Source organism: Anastrepha ludens, chromosome 2 (genome assembly GCF_028408465.1).
Source record: "Anastrepha ludens isolate Willacy chromosome 2, idAnaLude1.1, whole genome shotgun sequence".
Taxonomy (NCBI): Eukaryota; Metazoa; Arthropoda; class Insecta; order Diptera; family Tephritidae; genus Anastrepha; species Anastrepha ludens.
Genome location: NC_071498.1, coordinates 140,802,401 through 140,825,183, shown reverse-complemented (window position 1 = coordinate 140,825,183; position 22,783 = coordinate 140,802,401). Strand labels below are relative to the sequence as shown.

The following is a 22,783-nucleotide window of genomic DNA, read 5'->3' as shown; positions in this document are numbered from 1 at the left end:
TCTTTTCTGTCGTTCAAGAAGCATCTCACACGTCACCAAGCGTCTCTCGATATCCCTCTCCTTCAATTGATGTGGCACCGACTTAACTGCTTTCTGGACCATTCCCATTGCGTGCAAACGTTTACCGACGGTTGATCTGTCAACATCCAACTCCTAAGACATACATGTACATCTTCAAATCACCAGTATATTACTAGAGCGAACACAAAAATAGTATCAGGAACGACACCCCTTTCAAGAGGACGGAAGCTTATTCCCATACCCAATATTATGGGAAAAGTGCTCATCGCCCGATCAGGCCAACTTATGGTGTTCAGCGATGTGGCCGTCAATAAGAAAAATTGGCGTTTTTGGGCTAAAGAGCAACCCGAAACCATTCAAGAATAGCCATTACATTCATTGAAAACAACCGTTTGGTGCGGCTATACTACCTGTGGAATGGAGTAATAATAGGTCCATATTTCCTCAAAGACGAGGTTGGCGCCAATATAACAGTGAATGGCGAACGCTATCGCGCCATGATAAATGACTTTTTGATATCGGAAATTAAAGCCCGTGATCTCCACTACATTTGGCTCCAGCAAAACGGCGCTACATGCAATACAGCCCGTAGCACAGTGGTTCCGCCATAGGACATTGGATGAAAACAGTCATGTTAAAATTATGCAACAATATTTAGCTAAATGTTAGTTCATTAGTCATAGTAACTAAGAGTACAAAAGAAATTTCAACTGCACAAACAATTCACTTTTAATTGTACCTCCAAAGTAAGAGAATTTGAAAAGTGATAGTTAGCGTGGTCTCCGCTCCGTACTTACGCAGTTCCAGGAAGTGTTATTTTTCTAAGCATTACTGAGTTTATAACCTGTTGTGCAATGGAAATTCAAGTTGAAGGTATGTACGACATGTTAAACGTTTTGTTATCTTTTTTAATTATTATTTAATAGGTTTTCAGACCGTACGAAATACGCACTTTAAAATTTGCCGTTTATTTTTTTTATAAGAAGTTTGTAAAGTTTTAACTAAGTTCGCACGAATCTGCACAAATGAAACATACATTAAAATATTCTTACATATGTTCTCTTTAAGGAAAAATAGTTTCCAGCTGCGATGACCTGCGACTGCGCTTGATATAGGGTCTAATCTGTACCTATGTGTAGGATTTTGAAAAATGTGATTCTACCAAGATTGCTAATAAAGAGTTTTTTTTGATTTAGGTGTAAATTTGAAGTGTTCATTTACGCGCATGCATATTCTGGGCACGTGGTTATGTTACAATAGCATTAAAAATGATGTTGATAGATGTCGCCACGTACTGAAGAACATAATTCAAGCTTTACCAAACTCTGAGAATTTAACCTTATAAGACGTTGAAAATCGTGTTTCTTGGACCTGTTCACCGATTTCTCGATACTGGAAAAAAGTGCAAAGATCAAAAACAAGGCTGATTGCCAAGTACAGTAATTGGTTAACTGAAACCGAATTATGTGTGTTGAAAAAGCGGGAGTCGGGCGAGGTGACAAACTCTACGAATCCTTCTCCGAACGAACACAGGCAGAGACACAGAAAAGATTTTGAGGATTGCAGCAAGAGGACAAAGCGTCGCAGGTTATCCGATCTAGCTAATGTTGACAGTTCCGCTATTCATGCAATACTAAGTAATTCAAAGCAATCAAATTCAAATTCTTTAGAATTCAATACGGACGAAGTTTTGTCTCTATTTAATGAGGCAAAACTCACCAAACATCAGTATTTATTATTAAGAGACTTTATTCATTCAAAATTGCCTAACGCTTTACCATCTTCTAAAAAAGTTCTTGACGCAAAAAAAAGGTGTTACCCAACAGGAATTGGCATTTATTTAAATTAATTTACAATGTTTGTTGGACCACACTTGCTCTCGAATTCTCGAATCTTAAAAACCAGTATTGGTAAATATATCTGAATCAAGTTGCACTGAGTATGAATTAGTAGGTAAATGGGGTTTCGATGGCAGCACTGGACAGAGCGAATACAAGCAAAGTTTTTCTGATCCGAGAACGGAAGATGGAAGTTTAATTGTTACATCTTATGTACCCTTGAAATTAAATTGTAAATCGATTACCTCTGACCCAGATAAGGTAATCTCACCCATCCTCCACAAGGTTTTGTCGGCCTACACATTTTCAATTTGCTAAAGAAACTAAAGCTCTTTGTGTTCAAGAAGAAGAGCATTTTAAAAAAGCTATTAGTGACTTGAATCCGACTGTTGTTAAAATCGATAACCATAGTTATAAAGTAAGTGATTCTTTACAATTAACTATGGTTGATGGTAAAGTGTGCTGTGCTCTTAGTGACTCATCTACGAGTAAATGTTATATTTGTGGTGCGACACCTAAAGAAATGAATGACTTAGAAAAATGTAGAAACAAACAAGTAAACTCCAGTAGATTTGAATTTGGTTTATGACCCCTGCATTCTTGGATTAGATTTTTTGAATACTTTATTCATGTTTCTTATAGAATCGAATTTAAAAGGTGGCAAGCACTTTCATCTGAGGAAAAAGCTAAGAGAAAGGAATTTGTTCAGAGGGAGTTTAGAGAACAATTAGGCTTGATAGTTGACAAACCGCGAAGTGGAGGAAGTGGTACCTCTAATGATGGAAATACAGCACGAAAATGTTTCCTTCATTCAACCATATCATCCGAAATCACAGGAATAGACAAACACGTTCTAGACAGATGTAGTTATCTCTTACAATGTCCTTCATCTGGTTTTGAAATTAATTCGAATAAATTCAAAATATACGCACTAGACACTGCTAAAATTCTAGTTAGTAAATATTCATGGTATAATTTACCTGCATCAGTTCATAAAGTGCTCATTCATGGGTCGGAGGTGATCGATCATTGTTTATTATCAATTGGAGAATTATCAGAGGAGGCAGCTGAATCATGTAATAAATTCAGACGTGATAATACCAGGAAGCACTCAAGAACTGTACCTAACACGGATCTTTTGCACAGGCTTCTTCTTAATTCCGATCCATTTATATCTAGTCTACGAAAATTACCATGTAAAAAGAAATCTATGATGTTAAGAGAACTGTTAGATTTATTGAGTTAAAAGTTTTGTATTTCTAAGTAAGTACATTAACTTTTTTGGAAGTGAATATTTTATTGTTTTCATAAATAAGAATAAGTTAACTGGCATCAAAGTATACTTTATGCTCATCCTTTCGGAATTTAATGTTTTTTTTCTATTATTGTTTATAATTTAAGATTTATGCAAAACTTTAAACGAAACAAAAAAAGTTTATGTAAAAAATGTGTGTACCTAATTTTCCTTTGACTTTTTATATTAATTATATATTACTGTATTATATATTATTATTATTATATCTTATATATATTCTTATTATATATACTACTTTTTATATTACTTTTTATATGTCTTAATGTTTTTTTAACAAATAAAAACATTTCTCAACTTAAAAACGTACTAAAAAGTCATTTATCACGCCAAAAATTCTTATGACCGCTCTTCCTACGCGGCGGGACCACTGTGCGTTGGACCTTTATTTGTTGGGGTATGTAAAGTCTAAATGCTTTGTGAATAAACCAACTTCGATTGAGGCATTTTAAGTCAATATTACTAAAGTTATTCACGAGATGCGGACCGAAGTCCTCCAGCGAGTCATTCAAAATTGGTGTTTACAGATGGCCAACTTATGGCGCAGTTGCGGTCAACGTTTGAAAGGGATTATTTAAAAAAAATAAATGTCGTGAATGGTTCCACACAAAAATAATACAGATTGCTCAATAAATATGAATTTTCGTTGATATATTTCTATTTGAAATCTGATATCTCGAAATTGATCATCCTTTCCATTTTCAACTTTTAATAGTAGATAATCTAGTTTTGAATAGTTTTAAGTGAGTTAAAAATCGATTATCTTCATATTAAGTTTCCATAATTTTCACGCGTTATTCCAACAAGTAAAAGTATATTTCTTTCTGCTTGATAAATGTCAAAGATGACCTAAAAAAGTAGCAACTTGGAATTATTCACTACTGACAGCTAAGCACCACTTTCGGAATACCCTTTATAAGCAACTGCAAGACCCTTTATCTCTCGATTGTTGCAGAGTGGAGTGGTTTGAAAAGTTGGGCAAGATAATTGGATGAAACTAGAGAGGCGATGCTTTTTTAACTCTGTTTTGTTTGATATCAACCCTCCTTCATATATTATCTTTTACGTCCTTTTCTCTTTATAGTTATTTACTCTGGCGAAATACCCATTGTGCCATACCGCTTTCGCGAAGCTTTAAAGTTACTGCTAGACATTTGCAACGCAATGTGTCGGTGATGGCGGTGGTGCGTCTGCGGTTTGCAAAGTGTGCGACAATTTCGCATGGCCATCGCAAGCTCATAGTACATACATATCGTTTACAGTAAATATTATATATTTCCCCCAACTTCCCAGCAGCCGCTCCCAGTGAAAATAGCAAGAAAAAAATGTGCGCAAAAACACAAGCTTGTTGCTGTCTACCACTTGGAAATCAGGTTTCTTCCGCTTTGGGGGTGTCTTGGGGGGTTGGACGTACTTTATTCACTACTGTCGCCAATTTTACTTGCTGCCTTACCCACTGGAACATATTACACACCCCGATACTCCGCTTGAATATATTTGTATGTGTTGTGTCATTTCAACTGAGATTCTGTGAAACCTTTCTTCTGCCTTCTTCTGCCTTCTCCTGTTGTCATTGCTTTTGCTCCTTTTTATGTTGTTGTTATACGCGGCTTGGCGCTTTTGTTGCCATAATTAAAAAATTGTGAATGTGTTGATGAATAAATCAACAACAAAAACAACAGCAACAATTAACAATGAGTAATGAAAGGGAACGTTTAACGTGAAAGCGCACAGCATACCGAGGCAGCCTTAGCTAACCATCTGGTACTCGTAATGCACTGAGCCATTATTCCTGGTTATGAGAAATACTTTTCGGCATCGTAGCGCGCAGCATTTGATTTAGCATAATGTGCTTGCGAAATAAATGTCAAAGCAGTACATAAATACGCACATACAAGCAGACATACATATACACATGCATTTATATATAATGCAGCATGAGTCAAGCGTCGTGGTTCTTGCAGCAGCTCCAGGGAAAATGAGTGAAAATAAGTTAAGCGGCAAATTACACGAGAGCAATTAAGCAATTGTCGTTGTCATTACTTTTGTACGTACAGTATTCGCCAAAACTTAAGCACCTTTTCGGAACATTTTTTCTTGCAGTAAATTTTTTGATGAAACCGACGACTTTGAATGATAGCTTATTTTACTGTGGGCAAAAAGTAAGGTGAATTTATTTGTCAAATTTCGGGGAATTAAAATTTCGCTCTAGTTATTTTTTTCATGAGTTGACAGCACTGTTAATAACATCTGGGCCAACTTTCATGTGAATGTCATTATCAGTAATATATTTACGCTTGTGTTTACCAAACGACCAAGAGTGCATTTTTCGATTTTTACAATGTTTGATTTGATTGAGCAGAGAAGTGCCATCAAATTTTGTTTGCAGAATGAAATTTCGGCTGCGGAAACGTTTAGCATGTTGCAGAAGGCATTTGGTGATTCGGCCATGTCGCAGAAAAATGTTTATAAGTGGTACAAAGACTTCAAAGAGGGTCGAGAACGTGTTGATGACTAGGAGCGCTCCGAACGACCATCGACGTCAACAGATGACCAACACGTCAATAAAGTGAAGGAGTTATGCTCAAAAATCGTCGGTTGACTGTTAAAGACCTTACTGATATGATCGGAATATCAGAAGGATCTGTGAAAACCATTTTGAAAGACCATTTGGGCTTACGAAAAGTCAAATCTCGTTTGGTACCGAAAACTCTCAATTTCTTGGAAAAAAGTCGTCGCGTTGATGTGTGTAAAACAATGCTTTCATACTATCAGGACAAGCTCAAATACATCATTACGGGAGATGAGACTTGGATTTATGCTTACGACTCTGAAACAACCGACCAATCAAGCGAATATCGTGCTAAAGGCGATGCCAGACCAAAAACAGCACGTCAAAGTCGTTCAAAAATAAAGGTCATGATGACAGTTTTTTTCGATTTTCGTGGTGTGGGCACTATGAATTCCTTCCACCTGGCCAAACTGTTAATAAGGAATATTATTTGAGCGTTATGCGTCGTTTACGTGAAGCAATTCGTCTAAAAAGACCCGAATTATGGGCCAACAACTCTTGGTTTTTGCATCACGATAATGCACCGTCTCACACTGCACTCGTTCTTCGTGACCATTTCGCCAAAAATTCCACGCAAATCGTTCCGCAACCACCGTATTCGCCTGATTTGGCTCCGTCTGACTTCTGGCTATTCCCAAAACTCAAGAGACTACACCGGGAAACGCGTTTCGAGTCGATTGAGGAGATAAAAGCTGAATCGAAGAAGCTGCTGATGGTTATACCGGAAATGGACTATTTGGCATGTTTCGGGGATTGGAAAAATCGTTGGCATAAGTGTATTTCATCGAGAGGGGATTATTTTGAAGGGTATGAAATTGATTTACAAGAATAAATAAAAAAATTTCATTTTACAACCAAATTCACCTTCTTTTTGCCCACAGTATACCTGCAGTTGAGGTCGACGTTCACCTGAGTATCGCAGACGAAGGAACGATCAGCTGTAGGAGCTTTACGACATAGACATAGCGCAGCAAATAATGATCCAGCGCATTCGTTGTCGTCCGAATGCAAGCAAACGTTTCAGTTCTGAAAGTATTCGACGCAGTAGCAATTGGTGGTAGCAGAGGAAGAGGAAGGCCTTCTCTGCGTTGGAAAGATCAGGTGGGGAAGGACTTGGCTTCACTTGGAGTGTCTAATTGGCGCCGGTTAACACGAGAAAGAAACGACTGGCGCGCTTTCTTAAACTCGGCACCAATCAAGAAGAAGAAGAAGATAAATTCAAAAGTTTTATTTCCCATAAGAATTGGCATTTCAGTTTCTTATTATCGTTTACTTATTAGATTAATAAAATTGCAAAATACAATGAAAGCATATTAGCTACCAGGGCTTCCGACTCTTTTTGAAATGCTTCCTTGAAGTTATATGTACAAGTATGTAAAAAAGTATGTATGTAAACAACTTACTACAAAATATGATGCTACCAAAAACGTCGTTTATAATTTTAACCAAATAAACTAAAGTGGCGCTTAAATTGTGGCGAACACTGTTTTGAGCTAAATTGTTGCAGCTCCTGCTATTCGTTCTCTTGTTGCTTCTGGTGGATCATTGACTCTTTGTGTTTGGTATACGCTATTCTACTATGCAACAAGCTGCCAGTTGTGACTGTTTATGCTATGAGTATATTTTATAAAAAAAATCATTTCTATTCTTTTTGGGCTTAGCCGCTATTTTACTGCAAAAGAAAAAGTGAAGCGAGATGAAAGTAAAATCGCGTAAAATTGTATAGATGGCGGTCTGGTTAAACGGTTTGTCCTATTTTAGATATACTTTTACATACCACTACATCCTCTACTCTAGCTTGGTCAAATTTCGCTGAAGTTTTTGGTGCAATAAAAAATTTAAGCGAATATTTAAGTGGGTTGCCCGCACTACTATTCTTTAAATCGCTGTTAACATCGTCAGATATGGCTCACTAAAAGCATCTAGCGGTACACATGCAGTACTTTTTAGTTCACTTAATACAGGGTGTCCGGCGGCAGAATTAGGTTTTAAATTTAAAGTTTTTCCCTAAACGCTGATCGTATGAGCGGGAATGGGACCGCGTTAGCTTCGTTATTCGTGCGATTTTTTTACGGGTGAACGACGTGGGTTCGCAATCGAAGAGTACTTCAAGACCAATGATTCGTGTGCGGTCCCTCCTCGTAGATTTAAAGAAGCGAAGATTTCATTCATTCATTAGTGCGAAGTTCCGCGCAACAAGTTTGGTGGCAAACAGTCACGGCCGGGGTTCAGCTGGGCACCAATAAGAAATGAAAATATTGAATTTGTCGCTACAAGTTTGCACCACGATAATCCATCCATCAGTCCATGCACTAGACAGCGGCTGTCCTTGGACTTTCATAAATAAATGTGCATAAAATATTAAAGAAGAAGAATCTTAGACTTCACCCTTCCAAAATTCAAATAATGCAAGCACTTAAGCCCAACGAATAGAATTTGAGTAAAAATTTCTGCGAGACAATGTTGAAGCAATTTCGTAGGGTAAACACGACTTTTAGAGTGATTTCAATTCTTCCATTCCCTTCCATTCCAATTCCATTTTCATTCAAATGGAAGTGTAAATAAACAAAATTGCCACTATTGGTCACCTAAAGGACAGAACCCACTACTAGAACATCAACAGCCACTTCACAGTACCGAAGTGACTGTTTGGTTTGCATTTTCAAGCAGTGGAATAATTTGACCAATTTTTTTTTGTAAATCGTCGAGGGCAAGTAATTCCTGTTAACGGTGTCTCTTATCGGCGTGTATTGAAGTAATATTTTCTACCAATAATGAGAGAGCATCCTTCGTTCAGTACGCACACTTGTTTTCAACAAGATAGCGTTAAGCCGCACACACCCATGGCGATCATGGCGATACTGCGTGATTTCTTCCCTAACAAACTGATAAGCTTTTTCGGTGGCATTACTTATTCTGGTCACTCAGCTCGCTCGATCTTACCCCTATGGACTTTTTTGTGGGGGTACTACAAAAGTAAAGTCTAAGGAACAAACCCAGCGACCATCTCAGCACTAAAAGGAAATATCATTCGCAAGGTTAATGGCATCCCGACATCACTTCTCCAGTGAGTGACGCGGAGTACAGAGGACAGATTCCAAGTGCGTATCCGTGTAACATTTAGAGGAAATAATTCACAATAAATAAAATCTGCATTTGCCTTCTTTGTAACAATTATTGAAATAAACTTTTAGCATTAGTAATTATTTTGTATTATAATTTAGCTATTAGTTCCTAATTCTGCACCGGACATTCTATCTATAAAATATGTATTTATAATGTCGACCCTTTATGGCAGAAACATAAATGAACAAATTTTCCAATTTTGAGTTCCATCTTCAAACCCAGAATACCATACATATTGAGGTAGATAGATGCACGTGGCAGTCGGCCTTTAAACTCACTCGCTTCGACCGTTGGAACCATTGTGATACCACAGTAACAGTTAACCAACTTCTCCTCGTTACACCATTTTGTTTTAAGTCTAATCCCATTGATCTGGCTGACACCACAAGTAATATCCCAAAGAGATCAAGAACGGTGAACCAAAGTATCTAAACCTATTGGCACGCCACGCAGGACAGTGACAGAGAAAATGACTGGCAGACTCTTCCTCCTCCTCATTTTTGCAGCTTCTGCAATAGTCGAAATGTGGTAAGTTCAATCTTTGAATATATAGACCTAGGAGGCAGTGGCCTGTGATCAAAGCAACTAACACATGGGCTGAAAAGTCCCGAGCCTAACAAAGAAAACACGTTTTTTTTGTGTTCAAAATTAGCTTTATTCATCAACGTAATTTCCATCAAGACCAAAGGAATCATTCCAGCGCCGCTCTAATATTTCAATACCACTTTTGTGGAACGATATATCTTTTGCCTCAAAATGGCCTCAGTTTCAGCGGCAACCTCTTCATTCGAGTGAAATTTCTTAGCGGCTAGCATTTTGTTAGGTCTGCGAACAGCCAGTAGTCGCTAGGAGACACATCTGTCGAATACGGTGGATGTAGGAGCAATTTCGAGATCAATTCATGTAGTTTTGCCATTATTTTGATTGACTTTTTGTTTTAAGTCAACAGTGAGCAAACGCGGCACTCACTTTGAAAAAAGTTTTCTCATAGTCAACTGCTCATGCAATATAAAGCCCACACGTCCTTTTGATACCTTTACGATGCCAGCTAACTCAAGCAACTTCACTTTTCGATCATTAAAAACGATTTTGTGAGTTTTTTTGATGTTTTCTGGTAGTACCGCCTCATTTGGACGTCCGATGTGTTGTGCATCATCGGTGTCTCTGCGATCACGTTTGAAGTCAACATGATTCCTTTGATTCTTGAGCCATGTGGCCAAAATCTTTTTGTAGCGTTACATGTCAGACTATTAACCCATCTCGTGTTGGCTGAAGTGACAGTGCTACTTGTGCCACGCAGTTTGTAGGTTGAGATGGGTATACCTACAAACTCAGTATAAAGAGGGCGGCGAGTGATAGTGGCCTCTCTCGCTAATTCGTCTAAACATATGAAGCCACAGATAACTTTTTATATTAGAAATCAAACCTTCTAATTCTATAATAGCAATAAACTTTGACTATTGGCGGCCACCGTAGCCGAATAGGTCGGTGCGTTATTACCATTCAGAAGTGTGTAAGTTCGAATCTCCGTATATGAAACAGCTAAATTATAGAAAAGTTTTCTTCTAATAGCGGTCGCCCCTCTTCAGGCAATGACAAGCCTCTGAGTGTATTTCTGCCATAAAAAACCATTTGCCTTTCGGAGTTCGCTTAAGACATTGGAATCAATGAGCATATTCTACAAACCTTCTCCGTGGAAAAATACATACATATACCAATTTTTATAATAATCAGTCCAGTCATTTTTGAGTTCATCGATGACATACAGACAAACATTCATTTTTATAATATATATAAAAATAGCCTCGCTCTGACTAAATACGTGCAATAATTTACGGCCTGAATAAGTGATGAATTTCAAAATATCTGCGAAATCTTTTAGATACGGACGAGACTAAATAATAATGAGCCAAAATACAAGGTGAAGTCCAAAATGAACAAGACCAGTGTCATAAAAATGTTTTTGATGATGCCATCTTTTTAATCAGTTAGTGCGTTGGAAGTTACATTCCTAGCTGACTTCCAGTCAAAGCTTGGTGACATTCGATTCAGTGGAAGCGCAGCGAGTTTCCAACGAAGACCTAATATCAAATATTTTTTTAAAATCGGTAAAACGTTTATCGAAACATTTGAATTAAGGAAAAAAGTTTATGGCGATGATTGTCTATCTCGTGCCAGAGTTCATGAGTGGCTTACACGTTTCAGAGAAGGTTGTGAAGACATAAATACAATAACCATACGGGCCGCCCAAAATCAGAAATCACCGAAAACTCCAACGAAATTATTCGTAAATTTATCAAAAATTAATTGAAATCATCGCTGAAATTCATGTAATCAAAGTGGAATATCTCCAAAACATCAATTTATCGCATTTGAACTGATCATTTAGGCTTACGAAAGGTCTGTGCACGTTTCATTCCGGACAAGTAAACTGAGAACCAAAAACTGCTCAGAATTCAACATGCGAAATGCCTTATTAAAGAGGCGAGAAAAAACGAGAACTTCCTTTATGACATTGTAACCGATGATGAAACGTGGTGTTTCCAACGTGAACCTGAAACTAAGTGCAAAGTGCCGAATTGAAGGCCCCAGATAAGCCACCACCCAAAAAATCACATTTGGAGATGTTAAAAGTCAAGTCGATGCTCATTTGTTTTTACGATTCCAAGGGAATTGTCCACAAGGAGTTCGTGCCAACGAGCCAAACCGTCAATGACATTTGCTATCTTGGCGTTTTGAAGCGTTTGTTGCATCGCATTCGTCAAATTCGCCCTGAATATCGCGAAGGAGGAAGCTGGCGCTTATTGCATGAAAATGCACCATCTCATCGATCCAGTCTTGTGACTGATTTTTTGACTAGAAATCGCATTTTAAGCATCACATTAATCACTCACCGCATTCGCCTATTCGGAAAATTGCATTTGACCATGAAAAGAACACGATTTGGGTCCTAAGAGGCCATCCAAAAGGCTTGTACCGACATCCTGAAGGACATTCCGGATTCCGGCCAATGACCTGAAACACTCTTTCGAAAAGCTTTTAGATCGCGCAAGACAGTGTATCGCGGCCAGAGGGGACTATTTTGAATAAATCAACTCGAAGTTATCAGATCGAAGCTCCTGTTGTTCCTATTTTAGCTCAGTCTTGTTTACTTTGGACTTCACCTTGTACATCTGGTAAATGAATACGTATTTTCTTATTTACTTTCAAAATACTAACTTCGCAACCTTTGCATTACAATAAATGTTTTATTTCACTGTAGCTTTCACTACGAATATTAAAACAATTTACCTCTTTTTTCCATATAACAATATTGACATTTTTTTTACCCATTCTGCGACCCCAATTAATACTCTTAACTGACTTTGTTATCTTTGAATAATATGTTTAAATTTACTTACCGAAAGTCACGCCATTCGTTTGCTTTTCCTTATCCTTTTCCTTTTCCTTATCAATTTTTTCGCCTCCCAATGGCTCCAGTTCAATGCCATCCGTTGTGGCCACCTTATAATCACGTTTCGACATATTGCCGCAGCAAAATCCACAACATAACATCGGTGAAATTTTCTTTTTCCCCTTTGAACTCAGGTTGACCGAAAATTAAGTAAAATTGACAGGATTTGACAGAATTTGCGGAAATTGCCGACAAACGTGCAGGCAAGCAGTCAAGCAATGTGTATTGTGAGAGAGTCAGCTCAGTTCCAACGGATGCGCTGCGAGCAAGTAGACACGAATTACGGTTGATTGTTGCTGGTGACGGGGAGGGACAGAGTGGAGATGTCAATTTTAGGGCGGCCAAATTGGAGTGGTTTGTACTAATGGTGGTATGCTGGTGCTTGAGACTCCAAACGAAGTTCAAGTATGGCTACGAGTATGATTTTGTGTGCGGGTAGATGAGAGTAAAAAGTACTACTGCTGGTATATAAATGGGGGTATTTCGTGCCACAGCAAAAGATAACTACTATATAGTTTTCTACAGTTTTGTAATTGTAAAATCCTTTTTTTTTTGATTTTTCTATATCATTAGGTTATTACAAAAATTTTGGTGGGGTCGTTTTCTGGATTCTATTAATATTACTTTTTTTGATAAAAGATGTTAATGTAAATTTCTTAGTAGATTGGTGCTGATGAGCTGAAATAAAATAAAAATAATTTATTAATTTAATAAAAATTAGTATATGACTTTAATTAATATTTACTTTAATAATAAGGTTATACATATGCTCGGAAAATGTATTTACAAAGCTAATTTTCCACATTTGTCTCGTTGTAGTAGAATTGTTGTCTAACTTGTATAGAAATTTAGTGAGAGAATTTGATTAAGATTTAAATTATATACTTAAGAGTGTTTTGAGCTTTTTATATTGTATGAACGAGAAAGCCTAAATTTATCCTACAAGAACCAGGTCGCTCCATTTCACACGACTATTTGAACATGAAACGACTGAATTATCTTCAAAAACATTTGACAAAACGAAAGAAAAAAATTATAAAGAATTTTTTTAGCAAACAAGAAGAAATTTTTAAGGTGCTTCTATTTGTGTAAAACATCTTTGTTTTCAAAATTTCATCTTGAAAAGCAAGGATGAAAGGGCACCCTGCTGAACTCCTTGCTTTATCCTCTGTTTAGATATTTGATCTCGAAATATCACCAGCGAATGTCGACCACTCAAATAGTTCGCGAACCACCTATTCAGCCCTGGCGGGAGGATCCACTGTAAAATGTTATCTAGTAGACTTCTTTAGGTCCAACGCTACTAGAATAGTCCTGTCGCAGTCCTCGGCGGTTTTGGTTAAGCCCGCGGTCGGTCTGGATGTCTATGGCGGTGAGTGCTGTGATGGTTCTATGTACTCTTCGGAAGCCATGCTGGTGTGAAGCTGGGGTCAGATGTTTCGTAAAGAGTGGGAGTAGAAGGGCTTCAAGAGTCGTTACTACTGGGGAAAGGAGAGTTATCGGACGATAAGATTACCCTTGGTTGTCGGCTTTCCCTGATTCCCACTTGTCAGGAATTATGAGACTGGCCATGGACATATTGAAAACCCTTAAGAGGTACTATACTCCTAATGGACCCAACTTTGTCGTTGTGCTTCTTCGGGTTCGACAGGGACCTTACGGTGGACCAGAGCTTACTCACACCAGAGGTGAGGTGGTCTTCAAATGATCTTCAGATTTTGTCTGCTTATGTTGGATGACCAGTTGCCGGAGCTTCAAATTGAGATTCTTTATAAGGGAATCCCCGCGATCGGCCTGGCGTAGGTGATCACGCTCGTTTGCTAGAACGGCTGCTTCAGCTGGGGAATGGGGACGTATGTCCCGGGTCCTTCCAGCGGGGATGAAGTGAGCCGCAGCGACTGAATACACGTTCGCCTACGCGCACATCGGTGGGGATGGGGAGAACGGCGAAGATGTCCTTGGCAAATTCCGCGAAGCCGACCAAATTAGCTTCGGTAAAATTAACATATGACCGGTGATGCGCGGTAACAAAGTCGGCAGGTCTTTCGATCGAGATGATAATGGGCAAGTGGTCTAATGCAAGCGATAGCATAGGTTGCCAGATTATGCTATTTATCAGACCCGCGCTAGCTATTGTTATGTCAGACGAGCTGTTGCAGTTGTCCACTGCCCTGGGGTGGCGTCATCGCTTACTGTGCTGAATGTCGAGTCGTCTATCTGCTCTGCGAGGTGATGTCCCCTACAATCGTTTGATAGGCTTGAATGCCAAAGATCGTGGTGCGCGTTAAAGGCATCTATTACCAATCGGTTTTCACCTCTGGTGAGCGCAGCAATTTGAGGGTGATATCCTGCCGGTCGACTGGTAACAGGGAGTATATAAATGTTAAATATTTCGAGCGCGGCATCACCTGACCGGACAGCTATACCTTGACATTCTAAGCTGCTATCCCTGTGGTCGATGCCTTCATCGATAAGAGGACACTGCACTGTATGGTGGACTAGGCCTTCACCGTTGTTTCGCTCCCGATCCTTTCTGTGCACGTTATAGCCATCCCTGGTAATCAAGGCAGGTTCATGAAGTCGACTATCTCATCTATCTTACCCATGAATCAGTTAACTTGAAGAAGCTTGAAGCGTAACTCAAGGTGTGAGGTACCCGTAATGTTGTCTGCGTTGGTCCTCCCACGCATTCCGCAGTTGTTGTTGCGCCCTGATGGTGTCCGGCGGCCACGCCACAGGGGGTGGTTGCAGGTGCAGAGCTCTGCAGCAGGGGGCAACGTGGTCGCGTGTTCACTCATGGGTAGGGCGCAGGCCAAAGCAGCTCCGAAAATGGCACCAGCCATTGCAAGAACTGCACTTAACTGATGTCAGGTTATAAGGAATCCTGGTCTGACACACAGAAGACACACGGAAGTCTCCCCCGGAGACTGTGCGGGGAACCAAGTGGTGCTGCTTTGTCCCCGCACTGGGATTGGAGCAGGAGGATTGTGAGTCTGAGAGGGAGTTTTGTTGCACAACATGTTATCGGTAACATATTATTGGTACAGGCCATTATTATATGTAGATAAACGAAATCTAATTTGATATATGTAAATAAAACACTGACAAAATCTAGGTGTCAGTGATAATATGTCAATAGTGCACATTATGCATGTGAAAATGTCAATAAATTACCCAAATTAAAATAACTCACGTAGAGGGCTATGCAAAAACGTTATTTGAAAAGAAGCTCACACATTACGAATAAATTCAGATGGTTGTTCCCATTTAGAAACCAATTCCAAGTCATGCTTGCATGCAACAAATTTAATTCACACAATTATAAAATACTTTTTCAAAGTCCCTGCCGCCCTTTACAACCCTGGTATCATTATTTTATTTACAGCTTTTGCATCACTCATCTCAATCGACTTTATCGAAGTGTCTCACTTTAAACTTTTAATAACTTTTCATTCGCTTGCCTTTCTGTTTTCCTGCCTCTTTCCCCACTTCACCTGAAAGCATCATGCATTACTCTGGCATAGCCAAGCATAGTTATATTGGAGATATTGACAAACACGTCACAAACGCGTCACAACCACGCCCCGCCTCGCATCGTTTCGTCTCTTACAAACAACTGAAAACACTCCGACATAGATGCGCTTTTTCGGAGTTCCCATTTTGCCGCCAGCTACCTGAGGCATTTTCTCTGTATAGGCACGGGCAGACAATCATGCTCACAAGAACACTACAAAAGTCTGCCTGTTAAAGTCTAACAATAATAACAACAACAAGCACCATTATGCACCATGACGACCCCGCATATCATCTCTCATCACCTTGCAGCTCTTCACACAGTTCAGTGAGTCACTTTATCGGTGGAGCGGTACATCGTGAGTAGAGCGGCCGTTGAACTGTACGCTTGGTTTGTGCAAATATTCGTATTGGTGTGTTTGAATTTACAATTTTCCATGCAACCATGTGGATATGTGTTTGTAAGTGTCCTGTATATTTCCGGCAGTAAGTAACCGGAGTATTGGCCGGAATTTGTACTTTCCTCATGTTTTTCAGTAGTTAAGTTTTCGTTTTCTTATTTTTCATTGTTCTCCTCTGAGTATGTTTTCTCCCACTTCAACATGTTTTCAGTATATTTTCTTCCTTGCAATAAATGAAACGTTGCGGCATCAACATGCCAACGAGCAACGTATCTACCATTACAAAGCTGAGAAGTCTCAAAGTTGCGCTTTTTTAACTTATTCCAGTTGTAATATGCCACAAGTTGCTATAAACCAACACAGATTGGGGCATGCACCCTGAGTAAGAAAAAATTAAAACAAAGCAAACATACAACAAATAAGAAATAACAAAAGTAAAAAACCCGAAAACAATAGCAAACAAATAAAAGAACACTCTTTAATAGATGATTACGCTTTGTGTTTGTAATAAACGCAAAGAAGGAGGTTAATGCGTTCCAGAAAGAGGCTGGAGGCGTTAACCTATGGAAGCTGTGCTACAATTTTCTGTACATACTTGCATATGTATTTGTAAACAAACAGAAGTTGGTACCTAACAGTTTCTTGCTGAAAAATTGAAGCGGACTCGTAACTACTTTCAAACTATTGCAAAGTAAGGCAGTTGGGACCTGAGATTTATCGCCTGAAATCAGGCCAATGTAGGATCAATTCCATTCAGACCATCATGAGGCACGCGCCGAAGATTATTATATTAAATTAAAGTGGCTGCCTATATACTACTTTTTTGTGGCGGAACAGACTATCAAGTACAGCACTCAGACACAATTAAGTCCATTGTATTGCACTCGGATTCCATTTTCAATTATCTTTAATTCTACTCGACCTCTGAAGGAATTTGAGTAGATCATGTGGTGCCAAGGAGCCAAGGTGGTCGCTTCTTAACACATCAGTGCCAAAGACCTCAAGCCTGATTCGAGCGAAGGCTGGGCAGACGCACAGAAAGTGGTCCGCCATCTCATCCTCCTCTCCACATGCTAGGCAGAGTGCACTGTCTCAGATGCCCAACTTTTCCGTGTGTTTTGTCCATAGAAAGTGGCCCGTCTTCAGTCCAACCAGCTGCTTACAGTCCTCTCTGCTTCGTGACAGGAGGAACTGCGACAGTCGGTCGGACATAACAGGTAACATCAGTTTTGTCCATCTGCAGCCTCTCTCAGCCTTCCAAGCTCGCTTGTGGGTTAGAGTAACACGTTTGCTAACCGTGGCTTTGATGGCTGCAGAAGGGAGTGGCAGAACGGGCTCCGGGCCAAGGAAGTTGGCCATCCCAGAGGTTGTAAGTTCGAATCCGACGTAAAGCACGGTTCTCGTAATTTTCCAAATTTACTTACTTTCCCTGCTTCTAAAACAAAAAACAAAACTGATTCCTCAAAAACTTAGCGGTAAAGCGCAGACGCACCAAATTAGCGAAGTCCTCAACCATCTGTGCGATCCTTCTGGCAGAAAAATGTGAAACACAGATGGCGCTCCACGCAGTAAGAAGGCGTTGTTCCTAAGCAACGACAGGTGGGCATTCCCACTATTTAGGACTGGTAGAGGCAGGCTAATCACCTACACTGTCAGAAATCAAATAGATTAACGAAACCAACGCAAGACAAATCTTATCGAGATCCTGTGCTCCAGAGAGCAGTGAACAAGGACAAGAAATTAAATTATTTTAAATGCGCCCGCTCATGCGTTCCCATGGGCGGCGATACTGAATCTGTTACAAAACGCAACGAAGAACGTTCTGACACTGTCTGCAGTATTTATTCAACAAGTGCAAACGATCATTGAGAAGGACCGTTTAAAATCCATAAGGGCCCTTGCGAGGGAGCTTAATGTATCTGAGGGTCTTTTACGTTATGCGCAGAAGTCATTTTATGTCGGTACAAATACGAGAACAGCGAGTTTCCGATGAAAACGCTTTCTAATCAAAATTTAACACCCTGAAGATATTGAGATGTCTGATGAAAAAACTTTTAACCAAGACCCACCAGAGAAATTACCAGAATGACAGATGACTATGTTCAAATTTTACAGATGTTCCTGTTATCATTCACCCAAAGTTTCCAGCCACTGTTATGGTGTTGTGAGCAGCAAAGGACTTGTCATGCCACAAGGTCGCTTTACACAAGAATTTCGAGTGAATTCTGCTGCACTAATTGAGGTTCTAGAGGCAGTAGTGAAATCTGAGATTCATATTGTACGCAGCGACAGGCCATACATATTTCAGCAAGACTCTGTTCCTTCACTTAAAGCTATGGCGACACAAGATTGGATGGCTGAAAATTTGTATCAACACATAACACTGAACTTATTGCCGTGAAACCAATAAGCATTCTCATAATATCATTTTTTCTCTGAGAGATGCGATTAATGCCGTTATGATCAATATGAATATAAGCATTTGATTCGGGCATGCAATCGCTTCCAGATCAGGATCGAGGAGGTTATTGCAGTTAAATTTATTGAATAATTTTATAGATTTTTTTCCTTGTTCACTCCTCTCGGGAGCATAAGGCCTTGACAAGACTAAGTCTTGCGTTGGTTTCGTTAATCTATTTTGATTTCGGACAGGGTAGGTGATTAGCCTGCCCCTACCAGTCCCAAATAGTGGGGATGACCACCTGTCGTTGCTTGGGTACAACGCCTTCTTACTACTTGCATGTTTCACATTTTACTGCTACAAGGATCTCACAGATGGTTGAGGATCGCTAAATTTAGTGTGTCTGCGCTATTACCGCGGTTGCCCGCTTTCCCTTGCTGTCGCCACTGATGCAATGTGTAACTGTGTGTTTTTCTTGGTTTTTTGTGTTGATTTTATAGATATAATAATAATTTAATGTTGTGTAAAAAATTCGTGAAGTTTCATTAAATTTTAGTTCAAAATAAAAGTTAATTAGTTTTACTGTCAAATTGCCCTCAACTACCGCACGCAATGTAATTATAACTTTCCAACGCCCAATTTAATCTCAATTACTAGGCAGTTTTCTTCCTACATAAAGTTATGTTCGAAACTTAGCTTGCAGAAGACCCCGCATCACAACTTGTGAGTTTTGATCACAAGCTACAGATGAGGAAACAATCAGGTAATCGGTTGGAAAGGCTTATAACTGAATCAATGCTTTACTATTGCTCATTCTGGCATTAAATTTACCAAAGACTAGTGCGATATCGTCTGCCTGCAGAAACGCGCTCTAAGCTTTTACTGCCGGGTATGCGTCAGCTGTTAGCAGAGTGCGTACATTCAGGTCGCTACCATTAAAAGAAATCACACTCGAAAATAAAAATGACTGCCTGCGCAGATTGCTTGCACAGTCACACATGCAAACATGCACACTAAAACAGCCACCCCCCCACACGTATGTTTCCCTGCAGCGAACCATTTGTATATTTTTATAGTAGAAAATCTATTTGCACAGCAACTTTACTGCTACTGTTCTTGAGTAAACCCATTTCCGTTAGATTCACTTCGATGCGTTTGAATACTCCCATTTCAAGTGGTAGCAACATACAATAATAGCAAAGAAATGGGAAAAACTTAGATGGTACATAATTTTTCTTGAACGGCAAAAAGTTTTCTTGATAAATGAGAAATGCTTACAGGTCTATTCCATTATTGTAAAGAAATAGGAAATTGTGTGAGAGTTCTTATTCAGAAGAAGCTATGAACTCGTTTGGGCATAAATATAATGAGAACATATAATCAGCCCTTTTACTGAATCCATTCTAGTTTCTATTAAAGCGGTATCACTGCACGCGAATGTCTACTAATATAAATTCGCAATTCGTAGAGTGACCTCAATGGAATCCACCAATAATGGAAAATTGTATGCTTTTGCATAAATTATGCACAATGACTTTGGCGGAGAAAAGTACAAAAAATGTGAAATCATAAATAAAAGTTATTAAAGACTAATGTGTATTAAATATTATTACTAAAAATTTTTTTATACATTAATAAACCTATTAAAGTTGGTGCAATGCGTTATGGATTGCCGATATCGCCTTTGTGAAGCACTGCCAGTTCGGAGTTCTCATAGAAGGCTTTGATGAAGCGGATTAGCTTGGCGGGAACTCCCTTTCTACTCAGTGCCAGCCATATTGCGTCACGTTTGATAGTGTCGAACGCCTTCTTGAAGTTTACGAACAGCATGTAGAGGTGAGGGTGAATACCAGCTTGCTCGTCTCTTAAGGAGCGTTCGTTATCTTTGAACCTGTTTTGTATGATAACGGCTACAATTTTGTAGATGGTGTTAAGAAGGGTTATTCCTCGCCGCAGTCACGCAGGTCGCCTTTTTTGGGCAGCTTCACGAAACGGCATTATTTCTCCAGCACGGAGGCACCTTTTCATTGCTCCATACGGCGGTGATGTGGGGATGAAGAATTTCCGCTGAATGCCATCTTCGCCCACAGCTTTGTTGAGCTTCACCTTCTTAATTGCATCCTTAATCTCCGTTAGTCTGGGGCAGGATGTTGATATTTTATTGCTGGTTGTTGTGCTGTCTACTTCAAAGCTAGGCATACTGCTGTGAGCAATGTTGGTAGTTGCTTCAAAGTGTTCCTTCCATCTGCGGATCTGGTCATCATTGTAAGTCAGCAAAGCACCATTCAGATCTCTGATCGGCTGGTTGCTGTTTCGACTTGTTTACTCCTACTGCCGCTTCGGCATCACTAACAAGTTCTTCAACGAACTTCAACGTCTTTGCAATGCGTACATTTATCTTACTGCATCTTTATTTAGGCAATCATTTTTTAAGAACTTCAGACTACTCCTTACTGCTCGTTTCTGTAAGAAAATCAGTGTAGCCATGCTTTCGTTCGCATAGAAGTTTATTTTGTTTCTCCCAAAAAATATTAAATGTTCTGATAAAGCAACAGATTGTTGTCAAATTTCAAATGAAACTTAGCGAAACCGCTACTGGAACTGAACCTGAAGGTCCAGCTGTTAGTCGATATTATTACCTTCACATTTTTTGTACAGCCCATGCAAGTGTAAGGAAAAATCGGCTCGGATTTTGCAAACACAAGTCACGGGTTATACACCAGACTAGCAGGTGGCTCATTTTACATAGTCTGCCTCTGTTAGGTCTGCTAAGCGACGTAGGCTGCTATCCAGACGTAGACTCACCTTTTCGGGTAGGCAATCCTTAAATGAATTGGAAGATCTTAGTTCTGTCGGAATGAAGGATCCGGTTTTAGGAGAGACAAGGAACGGTTCCCCATACGACATCACAATCGGCTATGAGCCAGAGTGTGTCCCATAGTGGACAACCGCTTCAACCTAACCTGGTAGATAGGACCAGATTACAAAAGAAAAATCATTCCCGCAATATTTCAGTTTTGTTTTACCATTTTAATTTCTCAAAAAACACCCTATATTGGTCTTCTAAGTTAATTTCTATATTAAGTGAAACAAGGTTTAGTTACAACTTGTAAAGCCAACATCCTTTTTGACATTTTTCAACTACAATTTTAAATTTCAAGTCTTGTAAAGAAAACTGAAAAATTTTCTGGCCAATATTTTTTTAATCGTATTTGTGGCGTGAATCTTGAAGTTGTCCACAAATGGAGGGGCCTACAATTTCAAACCGACTCCGAACGGTAGATATTTTTTATGAGGAGCTTTTTCATGGCAGAAATACACTCGGAGGTTAGCTATTGCCTGCCGAGGGTCGGCCGCCTTTAGAAAGAACTTTTCCTTAATTTTGGTATTTCACCGAGACTCGAACCTACGTTCTCTCTGTGAATTCCGAATGGTAGTCACGCACCAACCCATTTCGCTACGGCGGCCGCCTAAAATTTCCTAGCAAAGCATTAATTCATGCTATTAATTCCTTTTGATTCCGCTAAACCCATTTTGATACGTATTTATTTTTCTTTGACAGAAAAAAGATTCTCTATTGAATTTCAAGGCTAATTGTCGTTGTTAAATCTGGTTCCTAAAGTCTCATACTACTTCAAAATCTTAACTATCAGCAGTGCCAATAAGCGAGTGCGCCGATACGCGAGTGAGCCGAGTGTTTTATTTGATGGTATAGCGTTTTTCAATAGGTGCGCTTCAACTTTTTTCCGATAGGGAGGGCGAACGACGCAATATTTTTTATTTTTCGCTTGTCATTTGTAATCTTCATTAGTACCTATACATTTCATCATGGAACGCTACACACTTGAGCAACGATTGTAAATCGTGCAAATTTTTTATGAAAATAATCGTTCTGTTCCTGCTACTTTAAATACAAATAATTCCAAAAAATCATCTTCGTGATGAAGCTCACTTTTGGCTCAATGGCTTTGTCAACAAGCAAAATATGCGTTACTGGGCAGAAAGCAATCCACACGTGATTCATGAGGCACCGTTGCATCCCGAAAAAATCACTGTTTGGTGCGGTTTACATGCCGGCGGCGTAATTGGCCCATATTTTTTCGTTGACGAGAACGATCGCCACGTTACTGTGAATGGAAATCGAT

At 39.4% G+C, this 22,783-nt stretch overlaps 1 protein-coding gene across 1 annotated transcript in view; it reads right to left on the bottom strand.

Moving 5' to 3' along the window:
• Positions 1-22,783, bottom strand: part of LOC128855455 (endoplasmic reticulum aminopeptidase 2) — a 125,436-nt gene that overhangs the window by 85,694 nt on the left and 16,959 nt on the right. The window contains exon 2 of the mRNA XM_054090366.1: positions 12,271-13,001. Coding sequence (XP_053946341.1) covers positions 12,271-12,424 — 154 coding nt within the window. The 5' untranslated portion in view covers positions 12,425-13,001. The remainder of the gene's footprint in view (positions 1-12,270; positions 13,002-22,783) is intronic.